At 44.6% G+C, this 21,313-nt stretch overlaps 1 protein-coding gene across 1 annotated transcript in view; it reads right to left on the bottom strand.

Annotated features, from left to right (window-relative positions):
* LG05H8orf34 (linkage group 05 C8orf34 homolog) overlaps positions 1-21,313 on the bottom strand; it is a 427,150-nt gene that overhangs the window by 139,471 nt on the left and 266,366 nt on the right. Inside the window, exon 9 of the mRNA XM_073631776.1 lies at positions 4,720-4,805. Within this exon, the coding sequence (XP_073487877.1) occupies positions 4,720-4,805 (86 nt within the window). The remainder of the gene's footprint in view (positions 1-4,719; positions 4,806-21,313) is intronic.

The raw sequence follows: 21,313 nt of genomic DNA, 5'->3' as shown, positions 1-21,313 counted from the left end.
TAGTATTGAGTGATGGATCAAGGGTTGGAAACATCCACCTTACCGAACCAACCCCCTAAGGGCGGAGAGCAATAGAATCCTACTGGTAGTATGATTCAGTTATTGAGGATTTGATATTGCACTTATCCACATCAGAAAAAAACCCAAAGGAGTCCAGATAAACTTTCTACCCACCGATGATCAAAAATGGTTAATGATGGGCTTAGGACCCAGATCCCTGGTGAAAATAGGCTCAGCAGCGGAAGTTTGTCAACAGATTCTGCTGATTGGCTGTGTCGAATCACAACCCAGATCCATGTGTTGACAATCAACAGAGGGCTCTATACAAAAGGGAACAATCGCTTTGTTTCTTTCTGCAAATCAGGAAAAAGAAACAAATCGATCTGTAGTAAAAAGCAGCACCCAATTAATCCCTTGATTACCCCTAGATGTTAACCTCTTCCCAACCAGTGTCATTAGTACAGTGTCAAAGTACTGTATTAGCACTGATCACTGCATTAGTATCACTGGAGATGTCAGTGGGAGTTAGTCCGTTCCCACAAAGTGTCATTTAGTGTCAGATTGTCCGCTGCACTATCACAGTCCCACTATAAGTCGCTGATCGCCACCATGACCAGTATATTAAAAAAAAATCCATAAAAAATCCAATATATATACGATCGTTTCTAAATTTATGAAGAAGGTTGATCTTTTAAATTTTTTTATTGAATAGGTTTTATAGCAGAAAGCAAAAAATATTGTTTTGTTTTTTTTCAAAATGTTCAGTCTTTTTTCATTTATATAATAAAAAATAAAAAAAAAACAAGTGGTGATCAAATACCACAAAAAGAAAGCTCTATTTGTGTGAAAAAAAAATGATATCGATTTTATTTGAGTAGAGTGTTGCATGACTGTGCAATTGCCAGTTAAAGTGGCACAGTGCTGAATTGCAAAAAATGGCCTGATCATAAAGGGGTTAAAGTCTCCCGGAGCTGAAGTGATTAAAATAGAAAACACTCCGTTTAATTTCAGCAGCTTAGTTAATTTTGCTCTAATGTCACAGCCTGCCAGTCTTCTGTTCTCTAATGTAACACACAGAGGGTACACAATAGAGTTGCACCAATTCCGTTCTTTTATTGGAAAGTACCGATACTTTCAGTCAAGTACTCGTCAATGCAGAGTACTGATACTTTGTGGTGAGATTTGCGTCAATACAAAATAACCAGGCGCAAATCACACTGTAAAGAATCGCACGCATTGAAAAGGAATGCCGTGTGTTTCCTATCCGAATCGCATGCATTTTCCCCCACCGCTTCTGTGTGTGTATAGAAAGGGAAAAGCGCCATCTAGCGGGCAGTTTATTAAACATGTTAGAACTCACATTAATACATATCTGGTCAAATGCAAGATCTGCATAGGTGTCCCGGTGTTCTGTGGAAATAGCCAACTCGTCAAAATCTCCAACTACGTCAGTTCCCAGAAGCAGATTTCAACAAGTTGGCTGTACTGCCCATGCGTGTGCACCTGGCAGAATAATAGAAACCCCCGGCAGCTGTTGGAGAACTGGACAAGTTTTCAAAAAATATTAGTGATGTACCTTGCGCATGCATACTGTGATTGGTAGATCCGAGGAACACTCGTGGAGTTCTCCAACAGCTGCCGGAGGTTTCTGTTATTCTGTCAGGTGCATGCGCGCATGGCCAGTAGAGCCAACTGGTCAAAATCTGCTGCTGGAGAGTCACCGGAAGTGATGTAGTTGGAGATTTTGGCGAGTTGGCTATTTCAACAGAACACCGGTCCCGCCGATGATAGAAAATCACAGGACCCCGTGGGTATAGGGCGTAAGTGATGTAAGCTTGAGGGCGGACTGCCTATATATCTCCTCCAGCCCTGTGAGCACATCTAGTGGCCGTGATTTTCTATCATCTGCGGGACCGGGACACCTAAGAAAATTTTGCATTTGAACTGTACTTTATGTGAGTTCTAACATTTTAAAAAACTGACCAATAGACGGCGCTTTTCCCTTTCTATGCACACACACACACACGAGCAGTGGAGGAAATTGCATGCAATTCGGATAGGAATTGCACTGCATTCCTTTTGAAATTGCATGCGATTCTTGACGCAAATCGCACCCCAAAGTATCATTTTCGGTATCCGGAGCATTTTGAGGGGTATGGGTATCGGTGCATCTCTAGTACACAAGAAGAGTGGAATGTTGAGACCTAACTTGGACAGACTTCACTGCTTCTGTTAAAAAATGTGGGTATTGAATTGCTCCACAGTGTCGCAGTTACAGAGATCAGGGAGGACATGTTTTAAAGCTCATTTCCTGCTTCTGAAGAATATTTAAAGCTAAACTCCATCTTTTGTTTTGGGCCAACTTGGCCCAAATGAACTATGTCCCTCACTAACATGTGTGGCTGCTGGATGTGCTGTATAAACTGGATGTAGCTGTGGCTACAAACAGTATACCGTACTGTGTTTCGGGTTTGAGTTGAGACTTCCAGTCTCATACCTGGAACACAGTACAGTGTATCACAGCGGCACTCAGCCATTCAGAGAAAGCAATGTATTTTATCCATGAATACAAAGCTTTCTCTGATTCAGAGGTTGTGACATGATCAGTGCATCTCTCATTGGTCAGGTGCTGCATCTGTCTCCCGCTGGCTCTAAGGCTGAAAACTGAGCGATCAAAGACCACTGATGACTCAGTTCTCAGTGCTCCATAAGCAGAGAGCTGGTGACTGTCAGTCACTCACTGGAGTGTTGTGCTGTGGAGGGGGCAGGAGCAGCTAACTCAGGCTCTCAGCGGCTTGTTAAGATGTCGAGCCAGATGCTGGTCCGGGCATCTGCGTGGAACACAACCAAATAGTCTAAATCTTTGCCCAGCCCGGACCAGCTCTGCAGTGTCAGACAACAGAAGGCTTCAGCCCATTGTCTGCTGAAAAAGGCTCACAGGAGTGAAGAATAAACTACACCCCTGTGATCCACAGAAGTACAGTCAAACGAGCTTTGACTGTACTTTTCCTTTAACCTCCCCTCCAAACTACCCCTTACCAAACCCTTAAAACTTCATGATTAACCTGACCTCACAACTAACCCTAGACCCTAGTATAATCCAGAAATAAATAAAAAAAATGGAACAGGCAGAGGCTCTACCCACCCACGCTATGTCTAAGGGCCCTTTCACACTGGGGCGAGGGCGGCGTTGGCGGTAAAGCGCCGCTATTGTAAGCGGCGCTTTGCCGCCAGTATGCAGCCGCTAGCGGGGCGGTTTTAACCCCGCTAGCGGCCGAGAAAGGGTTATAAACTACCACAAAGCGCCTCTGCAGAGGCGCTTTGCCGGCGGTATAGCCGCGTTGTCCCACTGATTTCAATGGGCAGGAGCGGTGAAGGAGCGGTATACACTCCGCTCCTTCACCGCTCCAAAGATGCTGCTAGCAGGACTTTTTTGCCGTCCTGCTAGCGCACCGCTCCAGTGTAAAAGCCCTCGGGGCTTTTACACTGGAGACGAAGCAGCGGCACTTTCGGGTCGGTTTGCAGGCGCTATTATTAGCGCAATAGCGCCTGCAAACCGCCTCAGTGTGAAAGGGCCCTAAAACTAAAATAAAAATTTGGCTGAAATTCTACCTTAATCGCTTGCCGACCGGCTCACGCCGATATACCTTGGCAGAAGAGCATGTACAGGCATACTAACGTACCTGTACGTTGCCCTTTAAGAAGCGGTTAGCCAGCGCGCGCGCACGCCCGCCGCAAGCTTTGTGAGTGTGATCGCGGGTCCTGCGGACATCGGATACCCGCGATCGTCTCACGGAGAGGAGAAACGGGGAAATGCTGATGTAAACAAGCATTTCTCCATTCTGCCTACTGAGAGAACACTGATCACAGCTCTCTGTGATCGGGAGCGGTGATCAGTGTTGTGTCAAATGTAGCCCCTCCCCCCCCCCCTTTTTTTATATATTTTTTGGGGATATTTATTATAGTAAAAAGTAAAAAATGATGCATTTTTTTCTCAAAATTGTCGCAAATTTTTTGTTCATAGTGCAAAAAAATAGAAAACGCATAGGTGATCAAATACCACCAAAAGAAAGCTCTATTTGTGGGGAAAAAAGGACGTCAATCATGTTTGAGAGCCACGTCGCACGACCGCGCAATTGTCAGTTAAGGCAGTGCTGAATCGCAAAAAGTACTCTGGTCTTTTGCTAGCCAAATGGTACGGGGCTTAAGTGGTTAAGATGGGCACTTTACTATGTTTTACCATGTAAGAAAGGTTAAAGCAGAAGTAAAGTTGACCAAGAAAAAAATAAAAATCTTCTCCCTGCAAGGTAAAGTCATAATTTGCTAGTATGCAACACATACTAGCACATTATGAAAGACTTACCTTCAACCGAAGCCCACCGGCGACACACTGTCACCACAGACAGGGCTCACATCTTCACCCAGTCTTCCTTCCGGTTCGCATGCGCCGGTGACGTCACCAGCTGCAGGGACACTGATTATCTCCTAAACAGTGCGTTTTAGGAGATATTCACTGTAACTACAGGTAAGCTTTATTATAAGCTTATCTGTAGGTTGAAGTGTCCGGGGGAGCTTTACTACCACTTTAAGCAGCATGAAAAATGAAAACAGATTTAAGGTTTTGAACTCACTCACACAAAAAAATCTAAAAATATGATTTAATGTATTTGAGCTAATCATTCCTGAAATTTCTTAACAGCTGAAACAGTTTTCACTCACCTGGAGCATTTGCTGCAGCTTTATCTGAAGAGGAGCAATCTTTGGCCGTCTCCTCTGCTCCCTGAGCCAGATTACCACCTTGCAATCTGAAACACAAGAAAAACAAAAGGCCCAGTTTATAAAGCTGTAGACATTACTTTCTTCGTATCACTAAAGCAGGCCTTAGACAGTTCGAATCTTGGCCCATTCAGCAAGGACTGGCCGAGATTTGAACCATGTATGGGAGGCAGAATGTACCCAACTTGATCGATCAACTTGGGTACAACTGGCCTGTCGGAATTTACACGCAATATTTTTTGGTAGCTATTATAGCACTAATCAAGGTGTTCTCCTGGCGGAGACCACCGAAACCCCCACCCACCCTGAGATTACTGAGATCATTCAAAGTCCATCACATGTGCACTTGACCTCCTTCTGGCCTGCAGTAAAAAAACAGTTGTGGGTAAACCAACCATTTTTTTGCGTAACAAACCTTCTCTGTCCGGGGTAACTGGTGCATCACAAGCATGTGTTCTTTGCCTACATACTTTCCACTAAAAGGTGCCTCTCTTTCTCAACTCAGAGATTTGGGAGGTATGTCTGTAAGGGAAATGGATTGGACAGTAGAGCTATTCCAGGTCCCGCCCCACTCTGGATAGGACACTCACATACCTACCTTCCGGGAGCAACTCCACAATATTGTGTCACAAATACTCCAGGCCTGAAGGCAACCCCTTTCAAAGTATACATATATTCATGGCCAGAGGCCTGTTTCTCAGAATAAAGAATGTCTACTCAAGATGCTTTTTCAATGCTTTACTGAAAATCAACTTGCATATCTTACTGGCATAACAACATTTTCTCTCTAAAGTACATGACACCACAGTTCCATGAATCCTTACAGTGCATAGAGCAATAAAGTCAGAAATACATCTTATCAAACAACAGCTATTTTCTCAACTACTCCAGACTTCAGACCTACTAAACCTAGGTCTGGGGTAGCTCATCTATTGACTCCTTCTCCCTTAAGAGTCACCCATCTTGGGCCTCATCTCTAGCCTTCTGCCAATGCAGCCACAAATCATGCACAGATCACAGACCTTCATGATGTTGGTCAGGGGTGACCCGCTCCCCTCCTCCTTCTGCCTAGAGCCCACCCACAGCTAAAAATAAAGTGCATAAACCCCACCCTCAAACACAACCAGGGGAGTGGCACCTCTAAAAAGGGCACTGCACCCTACACCTGCCAACGTGTCAATCTGATCTTGCATCCCTATTAAATTGTATTGGTAGGAAGAAGTCCTACCAATGACTTCTGTGTCAGTCCTCTTACCAAGAAGACGAAGTCCTACCAATGACTCCTGTATCAGTCCTACCAATACATACCCTTAGCACGTAAAGACTGATAGTGTGTCATGATAAAATCAATGTAAAAGTCTGTTTACAAAGATTACCACTATTATCACTACAATGCACCTACTGTATTTGTCTTCTATTAAGCCTAGGTTCACACTGACAGCGGGAATGAAATTGTGTGAGTTCAGCTGAACTTGCACGATTTCATTCCTGCATGTCAGTCCCGACTTCGGGGATGATTCAGAGACATCTGTGTGGGTTTCTGCACAGATGTCTATATAAATCGCACCCCGAAGTCACCAAAAGTAGTACAGAAACTACTTTTGGGAATAGGTGAGGTGCCGCAAATTTACATGTCAAATTGCATGCCAAATCGCTGCAATGTGAACCAGGGCTAAAGCTGCCATATACCAGTAGAATTTTGTTTGTAAATTTTTGTTTTTGAAAAGTTTTGATTGATTATCTAATGGTTGGGTCAAATAGATGTTCATTTTGACCTTTAGTTACAAGAAAATTCAAAAAGAATGGGCATTTTTTCTCGAACAAACAAAATTCTGACTGCAAATGTGTTTTTTGTGTAGCGCACTACCCCCGAAGGAGCTGCTGAATTAGTTTTACAATCTGTCATTTACCCTGCCCCATCCCCTTGTCAATCCTTAGACACACAACAACAGTCAATTACTCCTTTTTCTTTGCTTTTATTGGTGGGATGAAACTTTGAGAGATATCAAGGATGTATGAGATGCCCATGAAGAGTCCAGAAGGATAGGTTATCATCCATGGCCTTGATGATGAATCTCCTTACTGCAGACTATTACTTCCAATTAACAAGGCGAATCACTCTGAATAATTCCCTTGTATTGATTCTCACTGCAGGACTATTGTTTCCAGTTAACAAGATGAATCACTCTGAAATTAACAATAATCTAAAATATACAATACAAAATAGCAACATAATATGTTCTTAATAATATGTACTACAATAAATAACAGAGCTCTGTTCAACCACAACATTGCAAAACTATATTAATTTGCCCATTCAAAAACAATATATTAACCAGGCCAGTCATGGGTTAATCAATCAACTATAGCCCAATGCACAAACATAAGCCAGTACCAGCTTAAGCTTCCTATAAGTACGATTATAAAATGTTTATCAGAAAAGCCGATCAATATTAACCTATTGCTAATGTTACATTGGCAGAGACTGGCAGGGAAGCAGTCTACAAATGAAGGGATAAAACAGAAAAAATACAGTATAATCAGCTTTTCTGGGAAAGAATAATCTGTAGAATTTTCACTAGTACTAATACTTTTGTAAGAAATTAAAAATCAGTTGAGCAAGGCTAGGTCCAGTGTGGTTAACCATTTACTCAAAAAATGGTTGTGAAATAAGCAAAAAGGAGATACCTATAATCTTTACAAACATACATCAAAAGGAACAGGTAAGAGAACTAATGAGGTCTCAGATTACATACACGTGGGACCATTTCTATGATTCTGTGTGCTTTCATTTGACCTAGAGCTCATTTAAACCTGCTTTGCTCTCCTTCCTTACCCTGTATATACCGGACAACCGCAAGCGTTGTCCACTGTTGCTGAGTGGTTGCAGCACAGCCCCATTTACTTGAGCAAGTGTGACCAGGGCATCATTTCTGTCACGGCCGCAAAGCATTGCGTCTGCAGTAATTTCTCTGCGGCAAAAAGGGGAGCAACTGAGTGGCGGTAAACAGTGGCTCAACCATGGGGTTGTACTGCCCCCTAATAGGGATGAGCCGAACACCCCCCTGTTCGGTTCGCACCAGAACATGCGAACAGGAAAAAAGTTCGTTCGAACACGCGAACACCGTTAAAGTCTATGGGACACGAACATGAATAATCAAAAGTGCTAATTTTAAAGGCTAATATGCAAGTTATTGTCATAAAAAGTGTTTGGGGACCTGGGTCCTGCCCCAGGGGACATGGATCAATGCAAAAAAAAGTTTTAAAAACGGCCGTTTTTTCAGGAGCAGTGATTTTAATAATGCTTAAAGTCAAACAATAAAAGTGTAATATCCCTTTAAATTTCGTACCTGGGGGGTGTCTATAGTATGCCTGTAAAGGGGCGCATGTTTCCTGTGTTTAGAACAGTCTGACAGCAAAATGACATTTTGAAGGAAAAAACTCATTTAAAACTATTGCTATTGCATTGCCGACAATACACATAGAAGTTCATTGATAAAAACGGCATGGGAATTCCCCAAAGGGGGACCCCGAACCAAAATTAAAAAAAAAAAAATTACATGGGAGTCCCCCTAAATTCCATACCAGGCCCTTCAGGTCTGGTATGGATATTAAGGGGAACCCCGGCCAAAATTAAAAAAAAAAAATGACGTGGGGTTCCCCCTAAATTCTATACCAGACCCTTATCCGAGCACGCAACCTGGCAGGCCGCAGGAAAAGAGGGGGGGACGAGAGTGCGGCCCCCCCCCCTCCTGAACTGTACCAGGCCACATGCCCTCAACATTGGGAGGGTGCTTTGGGGTAGCCCCCAAAACACCTTGTCCCCATGTTGATGAGGACAAGGGCCTCATCCCCACAACCCTGGTGGGGGTCTGCGGGCGGGGGGCTTATCGGAATCTGGAAGCCCCCTTTAACAAGGGGACCCCCAGATCCCGCCCCCCCCCCTGTGTGAAATGGTAAGGGGGTACTTACCCCTACCATTTCACTAAAAAACTGTCAAAAATGTTAAAAATGACAAGAGACAGTTTTTGGCAATTCCTTTATTTAAATACTTCTTCTTTCTTCTATCTTCCTTCATCTTCTGGTTCTTCTGGTTCTTCTGGCTCTTCTGGTTCTTCCTCCGGCGTTCTCGTCCAGCATCTCCTCAGCGGCATCTTCTATCATCTTCTTCTCGGGCCGCTCCGCACCCATGGCATGGGGGGGAGGCTCCCGCTCTTCTCTTCTTCTTTTCTTCTCTTCTTCTCTTCTTCATTTTCTTCTCCGGGCCGCTCCGCATCCATGCTGGCATGGAGGGAGGCTCCCGCTGTGTGACGGCGCTCCTCGTCTGACAGTTCTTAAATAACGGGGGGCGGGGCCACCCGGTGACCCCGCCCCCCTCTGACGCACGGGACATGACGGGACTTTCCTGTGGCATTCCCCGTGACGTCACAGGGAAGTCCCATCAAGTCACCGTGCGTCAGAGGGGGGCGGGGTCACCGAGTGGCCCCGCCCCCCGTTATTTAAGAACTGTCAGACGAGGAGCGCCGTCACACAGCGGGAGCCTCCCTCCATGCCAGCATGGATGCGGAGCGGCCCGGAGAAGAAAATGAAGAAGAGAAGAAGAGAAGAAAAGAAGAAGAGAAGAAGAGAAGAAAAGAAGAAGAGAAGAGCGGGAGCCTCCCCCCCATGCCATGGGTGCGGAGCGGCCCGAGGAGAAGAAGATAGAAGACGCTGCGGAGGAGATGCTGGACGAGAACGCCGGAGGAAGAACCAGAAGAGCCAGAAGAACCAGAAGAACCAGAAGATGAAGGAAGATAGAAGAAAGAAGAAGCATTTAAATAAAGGAATTGTCAAAAACTGTCTCTTGTCATTTTTAACATTTTTGACAGTTTTTTAGTGAAATGGTAGGGGTAAGTACCCCCTTACCATTTCACACAGGGGGGGGCCGGGATCTGGGGGTCCCCTTGTTAAAGGGGGCTTCCAGATTCTGATAAGCCCCCCGCCCGCAGACCCCCACAACCACCGGCCAGGGTTGTGGGGATGAGGCCCTTGTCCTCATCAACATGGGGACAAGGTGTTTTGAGGGGCTACCCAAAGCACCCTCCCAATGTTGAGGGCATGTGGCCTGGTACAGGTCAGGAGGGGGGGGGGGGGCGCGCACTCTCGTCCCCCCTCTTTTCCTGCGGCCTGCCAGGTTGCGTGCTCGGATAAGGGTCTGGTATGGATTTTTGGGGGGGACTCCGCCGTTTTTTTTTTTTTTTTTGGCGCGGGGTTCCCCTTAAAATCCATACCAGACCTGAAGGGTCTGGTATGGAATTTAGGGGGAACCCCACGTCATTTTTTTTTTTAATTTTGGCCGGGGTTCCCCTTAATATCCATATCAGACCTGAAGGGCCTGGTATGGAATTTAGGGGGACTCCTATGTCATTTTTTTTTTTTAATTTTGGTTCGGGGTTCCCCTTTGGGGAATTCCCATGCCGTTTTTATCAATGAACTTCTATGGAATGGAATGGCCGCGGGTAGTTTTAAATGAGTTTTTTCCTTCAAAATGTCATTTTGCTGTCAGACTGTTCTAAACACAGGAAACATGCGCCCCTTTACAGGCATACTATAGACACCCCCCAGGTACGAAATTTAAAGGGATATTACACTTTTATTGTTTGACTTTAAGTATTATTAAAATCACTGCTCCTGAAAAAACGGCCGTTTTTAAAACTTTTTTTTGCATTGATCCATGTCCCCTGGGGCAGGACCCAGGTCCCCAAACACTTTGTAGGGTAATAACTTGCATATTAGCCTTTAAAATTAGCACTTTTGATTTCTCCCATAGACTTTTAAAGGGTGTTCTGCGGCATTCGAATTTGCCGCGAACACCCCAAATTGTTCGCTGTTCGGCGAACTTGCGAACAGCCAATGTTCGAGTCGAACATGAGTTCGACTCGAACTTGAAGCTCATCCCTACCCCCTAACTGCAAACCTATATGAGTCCTAAATCTTTATGTGAAAATAAACTAGCATTTCAAAGCAACTTGGATTGTAAGAAATAATTGTCTTCCATTGCTGACATCTTCGGAAATTACTAGTTGTCTAATGGTTTATAGCTTTGTGTGCTTAGTCATTGATCCACAAGTATGCAGACGATGATGTAAGGACACCTAATCTGCATACTTGTTTCAGGTCAATGACTCCAAATGTATTAATGTGTATTTTCACATTTGCAGTCAAATTTGGGAAAACCCCACTATATGTCTGTTATGTGTTCCTATTCACACAGCATACCTAAAAAAAATTTAAAAAAACATTTCTTGCTTTTTAAGCTGGCCATAGATGGATCAAATACTGAACTGGATAAATTTTGATTCATCTTTGGTAATTCAACAGAAGTCATTCTAATAATCAACTTCCACTGAACGGGATTGTTGGAAAAATTTTGTTCGATCAGCAGCTGCAGTGCTGATCAGTCTATTCTGATATTGAAGCCCCCACTGTCAGAATACAATAACACAGAAGGGAGGATTCCTCCATCCACCTCGCTTGTGTGGATGGGCAAATCTGTTTTTTTTTTTTTGATCAGCTGGCTGATCGAAAAACATCACCAGCCTTAGATGTTTCTGAGGAGAAGGTGTCGTGGCTGCCTGCAAGCATTTCTCAGCTAGCACAGCGAGATCGATCCCAATAGCTGCGCTAGAGACTGGGTCTCTTTTTTAAAACAATGTTCAAATCTAATACAATTGATGAGATATCTGCCTTCAGGCAGGGTTAATTATAGTAAAAAGAGCTTCCCTGTCCTCTCATAACAAAGAACACTAATGCCGGATACACACAAGCGGACTTTCCGGCAGAAAAGGTCAAACGGAACAAATCCATCGGACATTCCGATTGTGTGTGGGCTTCATCGGACCTTTTCTGTCGAAAAAGAAATAGAACATGTTTCAAATCTTTCCGACGGACTTGATTCCTATCGAAAAAAAACTTTCGTCTGTATGCTAGTCCGATGGACCGAAAACGATGCAAGGGCAGCTATTGGCTACTGGCTATTGAACTTCCTGTTCTAGTCCGGTCGTATGTCATCACGTTCGAAACGATCGGACTTTGGTGGGATCGTGTGTAGCCAAGTCTGTTTCGTCGGAACTCCGTCGAAAAGTCCTTCAGGGTTCAGTCCGACGAGAAGTCCGCTCGTGTGTACGCAGCATAAGTAGAATTGTTCCCTATCAGAAGTTCCAAAAGAACATCTAAAAAAGGTAAACTGCAATTTTTAAATATTTGTTTTAAGATCAGCTATGTCAATGGTAAAATGTAACAAATATAAAGTAGGAATTTTCCCAATTTGGCTGCAAAAGTGGAAATGCCCTTTAAAGCTTATGGATTAGAATGACAGCCAGGCAACTAGTATTTCATAAGGATCATGGAGTAGTTCCACCATCTCTCTCAGTACGTTACACTAGAACGTTCATGTAAACCAATCAATATATGCTTATTGGGATTTTTTACCAAAAAAATGTAGCAGAATACATATTGGCCTAAATTTAAAAAAGAAATTAGATTTTTTACTTTTTTTTTATTGGAAAAGTTTTATAGCAGAAAGTAAAAAATGTTTGTTTATTTTTTCAAAATTGTTGGCTTTTTTGTTTATCGTGCAAAAAATGAAAAACACAGTGGTCGTTTTTATTTGGGTACAGCATTGCATGACCACGCAATTGTTAGTCAAAGAGTAACACAGTGCCGTATAGGCAAAAAGTGGCCTGGTCATGAAGGGGGGGTAAATCTTTTGGAGGTCAAGTGGTTAACGTCGTTCAAAACATGCCTTCTCCAGTTAGGCAAAGAAAAGTTCTGTTTTTCCCACTGAGCTATGAGTGCATTGCAGCACAAGATACATTGACAAATCCCTGTACACAGCAACAAAAATACTCCAGGCAACTATATCACTGTACATGGCGTTCACAAGGAAACACATCTAAAAAAGTTTTTCACATTTATCCACACTCCATGCTGACGCCACCAACTTCGCTATTGCTATTACATGCTATTGCTGAGCCTGTGAACTACTGGGACCCCAGATCCTTTTCTATCCTTGATTCCTCCAGAAATTCCCCCCCTAGCGAGCAACTTGCATTCATATTTTTAGCTCTCAAGTGCATTACTTTAAATTCTTCAATATTAAACATCATCTGTCATCTAGCTGCCCACCCCTCTATTTTACCTAGGTCTTCTTGTAAAGTGAGGGACAAACATTCATTACAGGGATTTTCCATTGATTGGATGTGCTGCAAATGTACGAAAGCACATAACACAAATATTATCTGCATTTCCATTTATCCAATGGTCCTTTTATTGCACATAAATGCACAAAAAAAATCTTAAAGTGGAGTTCCACCCACTTTTACAACTCTTCAGCATCCCTCACTAAACTGTGCACTGTAAACGAATTGGATATTTTTTTTTTCTCAGCACCTACTGTATATCTGCTGTATTCATTTCATACTTCCTCCTCCCTGGCCGTGGCCCATCGCATCATTTCCTGTTTGCAATGCCTTCTGGGAAGGGGCAGCAACTTCCTCTGACACTGCCATTGCTATGGAAACCTGACCTGAAACCTATTACACTGCTTGTGCTGCACTGAGCATGTGCGAGATCTACAAGGATGAGATGCAGGAAGAAATACAGTCTGGCTTCAGATGCCCACACTTAACAGCCTGCTGTAAGTTTATAAAATAACAAACTACTGCTATAAACTAACAAAACAGACCTTAGTTTACAGACTAACTTTACTAGAATACATTAAGCTTGTGTATTATAGGGGTATTTTTATTTAAAAAGTATAATTTCGGCCGGAACACCACTTTAAATGCAGCACATAGGTGAGAGCTGGCCATATTGTAATAAATGGGATTTTACTGCAGGAAAATGGATGAGTGTGATTTGGCCAGATGATGTACATACAAAGATTTTGGTTGTTCAGTAGGCAACAAAATATCATACATACCCTTGGCAGGGCTCAAAATTTCAAGTCCAGAGCTACAAGCCAGACGTTAAGAGTTACTCGCCACCAGTTGCCCTACCCAACCCCTACTCTGCCCTGCTCCTAATTCCGCCCTGATAAATTAGGAGAGAGAGAGAGAGAGAGAGGGGGGGGGGGTAGCTGAGAGAGAGAGGGGGTGGCAGAGAGAGAGAGAGAGAGGGGGGGGTATGGCAGAGAGAGAGAGAGAGAGAGGGTATGGCAGAGAGAGAGAGGGGGTATGGCAGAGAGAGAGAGAGAGAGAGAGAGAGAGAGGGGCTATGGCAGAGAGAGAGAGGGGGTATGGCAGAGAGAGAGAGAGAGAGAGGGGGTATGGCAGAGAGAGAGAGAGAGAGGGGGGGGTATGGCAGAGAGAGAGAGAGAGAGGGTATGGCAGAGAGAGAGAGGGGGTATGGCAGAGAGAGAGAGAGAGAGAGGGGGTATGGCAGAGAGAGAGAGGGGGTATGGCAGAGAGAGAGAGAGGCTATGGCAGAGAGAGAGAGGGGGTATGGCAGAGAGAGAGAGAGAGAGAGGGGGTATGGGAGAGAGAGAGAGGGGGTGGCTGAGAGAGAGGGAGAGAGAGTGGATGGCAGAGAGAGAGGAGGGAGGGGTGGCTGAGAGAGAAGGGTGGATAGTATGTGCAGGAGAGGGGTACAGAGTTTACAGCGGTGGGTGGTATGTGCAGGAGAGGGGTACAGAGTGTATGGCGATGGGTGGTATGTACAGGATAGGGATACAGAGTGTATGGCAGTGGGTGGTATGTACAGGATAGGGATACAGAGTGTATGGCGGTGGGTGGTATGTACAGGAGAGGGGTACAGAGTGTATGGTGGTGGGTGGTATGTACAGGAGAGGGGTACAGAGTGTATGGCGGTGGGTGGTATGAACAGTAGAGAGGGGTACAGAGTTTATGGTGGTGGGTGGTAAGTGTAAAGAGAGAGGGAGTCCGCACGGGCTCCCATTTAACCCCGCCTGCCTACCAGCGGCACCCCCCCCCCCCCCTCCAATGTAGCTCCACACTCACGCTGAGCCTTTTTCCAGGGTGAGTGTGTAAACTGTGGCTCTGATTTTATCTGTACATAACATTGATAGAACATTAGAAACCAGCCTAAAATGAAGATTTCACCTGCTCAACATATCCTACAGTTTTGGTATCCTGAAATCTTCTAATTGTATTGCTAACACTTTTATAGCAGCTTAGCTTTAAGGCAGGTTAGGACATTTGTGTTATCCATTCTCATCACAGCTGTCTGCACTGTATTTTTGAATGCAGCTCAGATGCTTTATCCATTCTACTGCAAATTCATCTCTGATCTGCAAGAAAATATTAAGGCAAACTAGACATTTGAGAAAGGTCATAACGGGATGTCCCTTGTCACTACATTACACTTTATTATTAAAAACAGCCCCTGAGCATGTAAAGAGCCTTAATGTTTATGTAAAAGAGCTATCTATAACCAATACATGGTGCAAGAAGTGTAATCTTGTGTAGATAATCATTTTACATTAACAAGCTGTCACATTTAGGTAATATACTTTATGTCATATCTTCATACTTTTGAAGTATGAAGCATGCTGTCTACCATTATCGTTATTTAAAAAACACAATTATGTCTGTGGCCCCTCCCAGTATATTTAGTAACAAGTATAAGTTTGAAAGATGCAGGTTTACACATACCAATGCCTGGGGTGAAATTAGCAATGCAGTCTTGTGAAGTGTCAGACAAAGGGTACAGTATGTTGACATGAGTGGGATACATTTGGGTAAGATATTCAGGATTGCGTGTCTCTTGTCATACAAGAAATGAGTAGACATACCTACTATGCATCCTTACACACAAGAAATAATGAGTAATTAAATGGACTGACTGGCCCCGGAGAGCACGTCTCACCACCCACCCAATCCTAGAAATCCCCTATGATTAAAATGAAGTCTAAAAGGTTTAAAAGTATTGCCATAGGCAAAATGACATTAAGAACAAAATACTGCTAAGCCCATTTAGAGGGCAAATCAATCAGTACTCCATATTTTGTTTCAACAATACAATACTTAAACTGTCATCTTCGACAGACGTGAAGTAGTAGACAACACATTGGTTTTTATTACATGGACAAAAATATTATAATTTAGCTTAGTATTATAATTTTTTATTATTGTTATTATTATTATAGAATATAGTCATACAATGTTTTATATCATACATTTATAATGCAGTTGTCCTTAAGCTTTTAATCACATGTTTTAAAGGATACCCCTGCCCCCAATTTACACCCTCCCACCAGCCAGCACACCCTGCAAACGTAGCACTGGGGGCTCATCCTGTGTGCACTACTGTTCATAGATGCCACCACAAAGGTTTTGAGATTTACTTTAAAAACTAGGGGAAAGTGGAACAAGTTTGATAGAAGCCTGTAGAAAGGAGTTCTTACTGCATTTTTTTTAGAAATGTTTATTATAGAGAGGTTCACACAAAAAATGAACCTCCGCTTTTCGGAATCCTCCCCCCTCCGTTGTCACATTTGGCACCTTTCAGGGGGGAGGGGGGTGCAGATACCTGTCTAAGACAGGTATTTGCACCCACTTCCGGCATAGACTCCCACGGGAGTCTATGCCTCTTCCTGTCCACCCGCGCTGTCTGCTGGGACACACACGGGTCCAGTTAGGATGCGCAGCACGACTCGCGCATGCGCAGTAGGGAATCGGGAAGTGAAGCCGCAGCGCTTCACTTCCTGACTCCCTCACAGAGAATGGCGGCGGCAGCTGCCGAGGACTGAGGGACAGTTTGGCCTCGGGTGCCGACACCGCTGGATTTGGGGACAGATGAGTGCTCTTATGTTAACAGTCAACAGCTGCAGTATTTGTAGCTGCTGACTTTTAAAAAAAAAATTTCGCGGGACTCCCTCTTTAAGACACACACAAAAATGAGCAAGGACTCATTCCTTCCATGTGTACTCTATATCATAATAAGATTGCTTGTGCGGTTTCTCTTTAGAAAATCCCTCTGCATTAAATAGTAATGTAGCAATAACTCTCGGTGGAGCTGCTGGTTTAAGCGGGTCTGTTACCTTCACTCTTCTTCCCTCTGTTTCACCGGCACCGGGTCTAGGGTTCCGTTGGTTTTACCTCTGGACGATACACGCACCAACACTGGAGTACGTTTTCAATGCTTTATTAAACACTTGACTTAGGAAATAACAGGAAAGAGACGAAAGGGAAGCACGAATCAAAGTCTCTGCCACAGACTTGCTTGCGAACAAAATATGTACGATCCTCTGTCACAGGATGTATCAGATTTTCTGTAGTGAATGTCAGTCACAGTGCCTGAACCTTTAAGCCAACCCGGTGACACTATGCTGTATAGTTACTTTCGGATACGTCCTCCAACCGAGTCACCAGGCCCCTCTATAGACCAGCATGCTGCGTGGTCCCTCCAAGACGGGTCTTCCCCTGGGATCTCCTTGGTTGTCCAGCTTCGCCACACAGGACCGACAGCTCAGGACCATTCCTCGGCCGCGGTAGTAGGCCCCAGACAAGCCTCTGGACCCACCCCTGTGCCGTAGTATCGTGGGCCTCCGGAACGGAGGACCTTAACGCATACCTGTCGGCCAGGAGGGCCAGCAGGTGGCTGAAAACGAACCCCAAAATATGGCGTCTGTCCCATAAATACCCTCGCCCAGAATGCAACTCGGAGGACCACCTCCACCGAGTTGTCTCTGGGACAGAAGAGCATCCATACGCTTCAACACGTTGCCCTTCCAACACTAACCAGTGATAACAGCGACACCCACCGGTCAGCATGGAAACACACACAACATCAGCCAAGCTGGAAAAGAGGCAAACTTAACCTTCCTAACGAACAAGTTACTAAATTTACCTAACGTGCGGTAGATTGCAAATCTACCAGAGCTACATACTCCCCCCACTACAATAGACGTTGTCCCCAACGTCTGTCCAAAAAAACAGTGACAATGACTCCCAAGCCTGAGAGTAAGCATTTGAGTTTCTTTAACTTTGGATAGACAGAGAGAGAGAAAAGGACAGTAAAAGGCACTATAAGACTTATATCTATAAAACATTATGTTTACATCCGCAAACAAAACCACAGTATGATTGTACACAACCTCACTATCTAACTAGCTGAAAAGCCTCCCAGCTTAATATAAGATCCGATGATCCCTGAAAAGAAAACATAGTTACACACATATGTACATCCTACACAACATTAGGAGCAAAGCCTCATTTAAAAATGAAACTCTCTTCCTATAACCTATATAAAAAAAAAATTCTTTAGGAGTCCATCCCTATATAAAATTCTTCTTCTCCTTTTTTTTTCTATGAAACAAAATCCAGCTAGCAAAAGGAAGTCCTTGGATTTAAACACTGAACAGAATATGTAGATCTTGACCACGCAGATCTCTTTACCCTGACGCTAACTAGCTAAATAACTTCAAAGTTCTTTTGTCCATAGTTACCAGTAAAACCAGGGATCTGGCAAAGTCAGTGTCTTTCCCTCTTTATCCACTGTGGTAATAAAATACACAACATTGTCCTTTCCCGGCCTGCAAATTACCACTTTGTCAGCATAGATGTGCCGACCGAAATTCCAATGTTCAAAGCATCCGTTAAAACGTTCATCCATCTTAACAGAACATCCAATCTTTCTGAAGGGTTTAGGTACAGACAAATAGTCCCAAACAGCTTCACTGTACCAAAGTTCCCGATTATCTTCAATCTCCTGCATGATATCACGAGGCACATAGGGGAACTCCAAACCATACTCTGCCGCCACATGCTTGTTCAATTTCCTCTGTAAGCGGGCAAGTTTTGGCAAAGATCTGTCTCTCCCCATACCAGGCGGTATACAGGAATCCAATGATTTGCTCACCATAGACCCAGCCGGTGTCTGCAGTGAACTAGCAACTTTTGGCAAAGTCCCATCAATAGTACTGTGTGGCTCCACACAGGGTGATGCCTTCCCAGAACTCAGGGCTGTCCATTCAGGGAAAGTCATAGCGGAAGCAACATCCTCACTTTGTGACCACAATAACTCTTGTGACATAGTCTCAAATAGGTCATCATCACCGGAAAGATCCAACATGGATTCTATTTCCGAATCTCCCAACGGCAAATATTTATTTACAGTCCCCGACACATTCCCCAACAGTGGCTTACCCGTTCCTGACGTGGATTCTGGTAGCTCCGGTCCAGGTAACCTCTGGGGTAGGCCTCGACCATGGCCGTGGGAAGCCTTCACATAGCCCACCTTCCTTTGAGTAGGTACAACAGGAGTAGGCGTAGTGGACGCAGAAACCAAAGTAATGTCCCCTGATGAGACAACAGCAGCAGTGTCTCCTTCTGGAACATTGTCAGTAACAACAGGCAAAGTAGCGGCCTGTCGCTCTCTCTCTGTAGCAGTAGCAGCTTCTACTGTGGCGATACCTGTTGCCCAATTCATCCGATAAGTACGGGGCGATGTGGTAGGTTGCTCCACCACAAACAAGTAATCTCCACATTGCTGACATCGGCCAAATGGACGAAGATGCACAGCCAATCTTTCGCATCGATGGGAGATCATGCCCAATCCCTCAACATCTCCTGAGGTATACAGGACAAACCTCCCCTGCGGTTTCAACTGAACTCCAGTATCCGTAAGCAGAGTTCCAGATAGCACAGTATTCTTTACGGTGCTTGTAGGGAACACTCTCGGTCCCACAACTGGCTGCATCGCCGGAAAAGACATGGCCACACTCTGATCTTCTTAGCACGATCACAAGGCTTCTCTTTTCCTCTGGCCCAAACACATACCCGCGTCCCACGCGGTAGCAAGTAGGGTAACTCCTCCCACTTGTTCTTCTAGTCACGCAGCTCTCGGGCCTTTTACTGGCGCCCACCGTCTATGCACTCAGAAATAAAGTCCTGCAGTTTTACCTTTCCTTTTCCTGAAAGATTCTCTTCTTTTCTTTTTTTTTTTTTAAAGTCCAGCTCTCTCCGTAAACTCCCAGTAAAACACTCCACTGGGTTGCGAGAATTGACAGTCAACAAATCCCGGACGATGCCACCACATGTAGCAATAAGTCTCGGTGGAGCTGCTGGTTTAAGCGGGTCTGTCACCTTCCCTCTGCTTCCCTCTGTTTCACCGGCACCGGGTCTAGGGTCCCGTTGAGTTTACCTCTGGACGATACACGCACCAACACTGGAGTACGTTTTCAATGCTTTATTAAACACTTGACTTAGGAAATAACAGGAAAGAGACGAAAGGGAAACTTCAGAAGAAACTCAAACATCTTCCTTTAGGGTTATTTTAACAAATGTTCAGGTAGAATTCAGATATTGTATGGAATGCGCTCCCCTTGTGGGACACACTCCTTGCTCGTCTGGATAGGCCTCTCTCACCAGCCTAACAGCCAGCACGCAGCACAAATCAAAGTCTCTGCCACAGACTTGCTTGCAAACAAAATCCGTACGATCCTCTGCCACAGGACGTATCAGATTTTCTGTAGTGAATGTCAGTCACAGTGCCTGAACCTTTAAGCCAACCCGGCGACACTATGCTGTATAGTTACTTTCGGATACGTCCTCCAACCGAGTCACCAGGCCCCTCTATAGACCAGCACGCTGCGTGGTCCCTCCAAGACGGGTCCTCCCCTGGGATTTTCTCGGTTGTCCAGCTTCGCCACACAGGACCGACAGCTCAGGACCATTCCTCGGCCGCGGTGGTAGGCCCCAGACAAGCCTCTGGACCCACCCCTGCGCCGTAGTATCGTGGGCCTCCGGAACGGAGGACCACGAGGTAGCTCCTTAACGCATACCTGTCGGCCAGGAGGGCCAGCAGGTGGCTGAAAACGAACCCCAAAATATGGCGTCTGTCCCATAAATACCCTCGCCCAGAATGCAACTCGGAGGGCCACCTCCACCGTGTTGTCTCTGGGACAGAAGAGCATCCATACGCTTCAACACGTTGCCCTTCCAACACTAACCAGTGATAACAGCGACACCCACCAGTCAGCATGGAAACACACACAACGTCAGCCAAGCTGGAACAGAGGAAAACTTAACCTTCCTAATGAACAAGTTACTAAATTTACCTAACGTGCGGTAGATTGCAAATCTACCAGCGCTGCAGTAATATACCGTATATACGGTATATATTACACACACTGTACAAATAAAAAAAAATTCAACATATTTTATCATCAAGTGATCTTTTCTATGCTGGCTCGATTTATGCTTTAAAGCGGAATACCAACTTTCTTTGCACAAGAACTAAATGGAATGATAAATTCCAGCATAGAATCTGCATCATGTTGATTTGTTGTCTGCAGATCCCCTGATATTATGGATTTAATTGTGGCCTTGTATCATCTGACTTTGACCCTTCTATAGCCCCTTCCTGCAGCAGCTGGAGCCTGTAACACTCCATAGTCTTTCAGACTCTGTAAATGATGTAACTTCCATCAGAGCTCTGACGGTGGGCAGGATTGAATACATTCTAATTAGCATTCAGTTCTGCCCAGTCACATCTACAGAAAGAGTCCAAACCTACCAAGTCCCGCCTCACAGAT

The sequence above is a fragment of the Aquarana catesbeiana genome, linkage group LG05 (genome assembly GCF_042186555.1).
Source record: "Aquarana catesbeiana isolate 2022-GZ linkage group LG05, ASM4218655v1, whole genome shotgun sequence".
NCBI lineage: Eukaryota > Metazoa > Chordata > Amphibia > Anura > Ranidae > Aquarana > Aquarana catesbeiana.
Note: the sequence above shows the minus strand (reverse complement) of the source record. Positions and strands in the feature narration are given on the sequence as shown.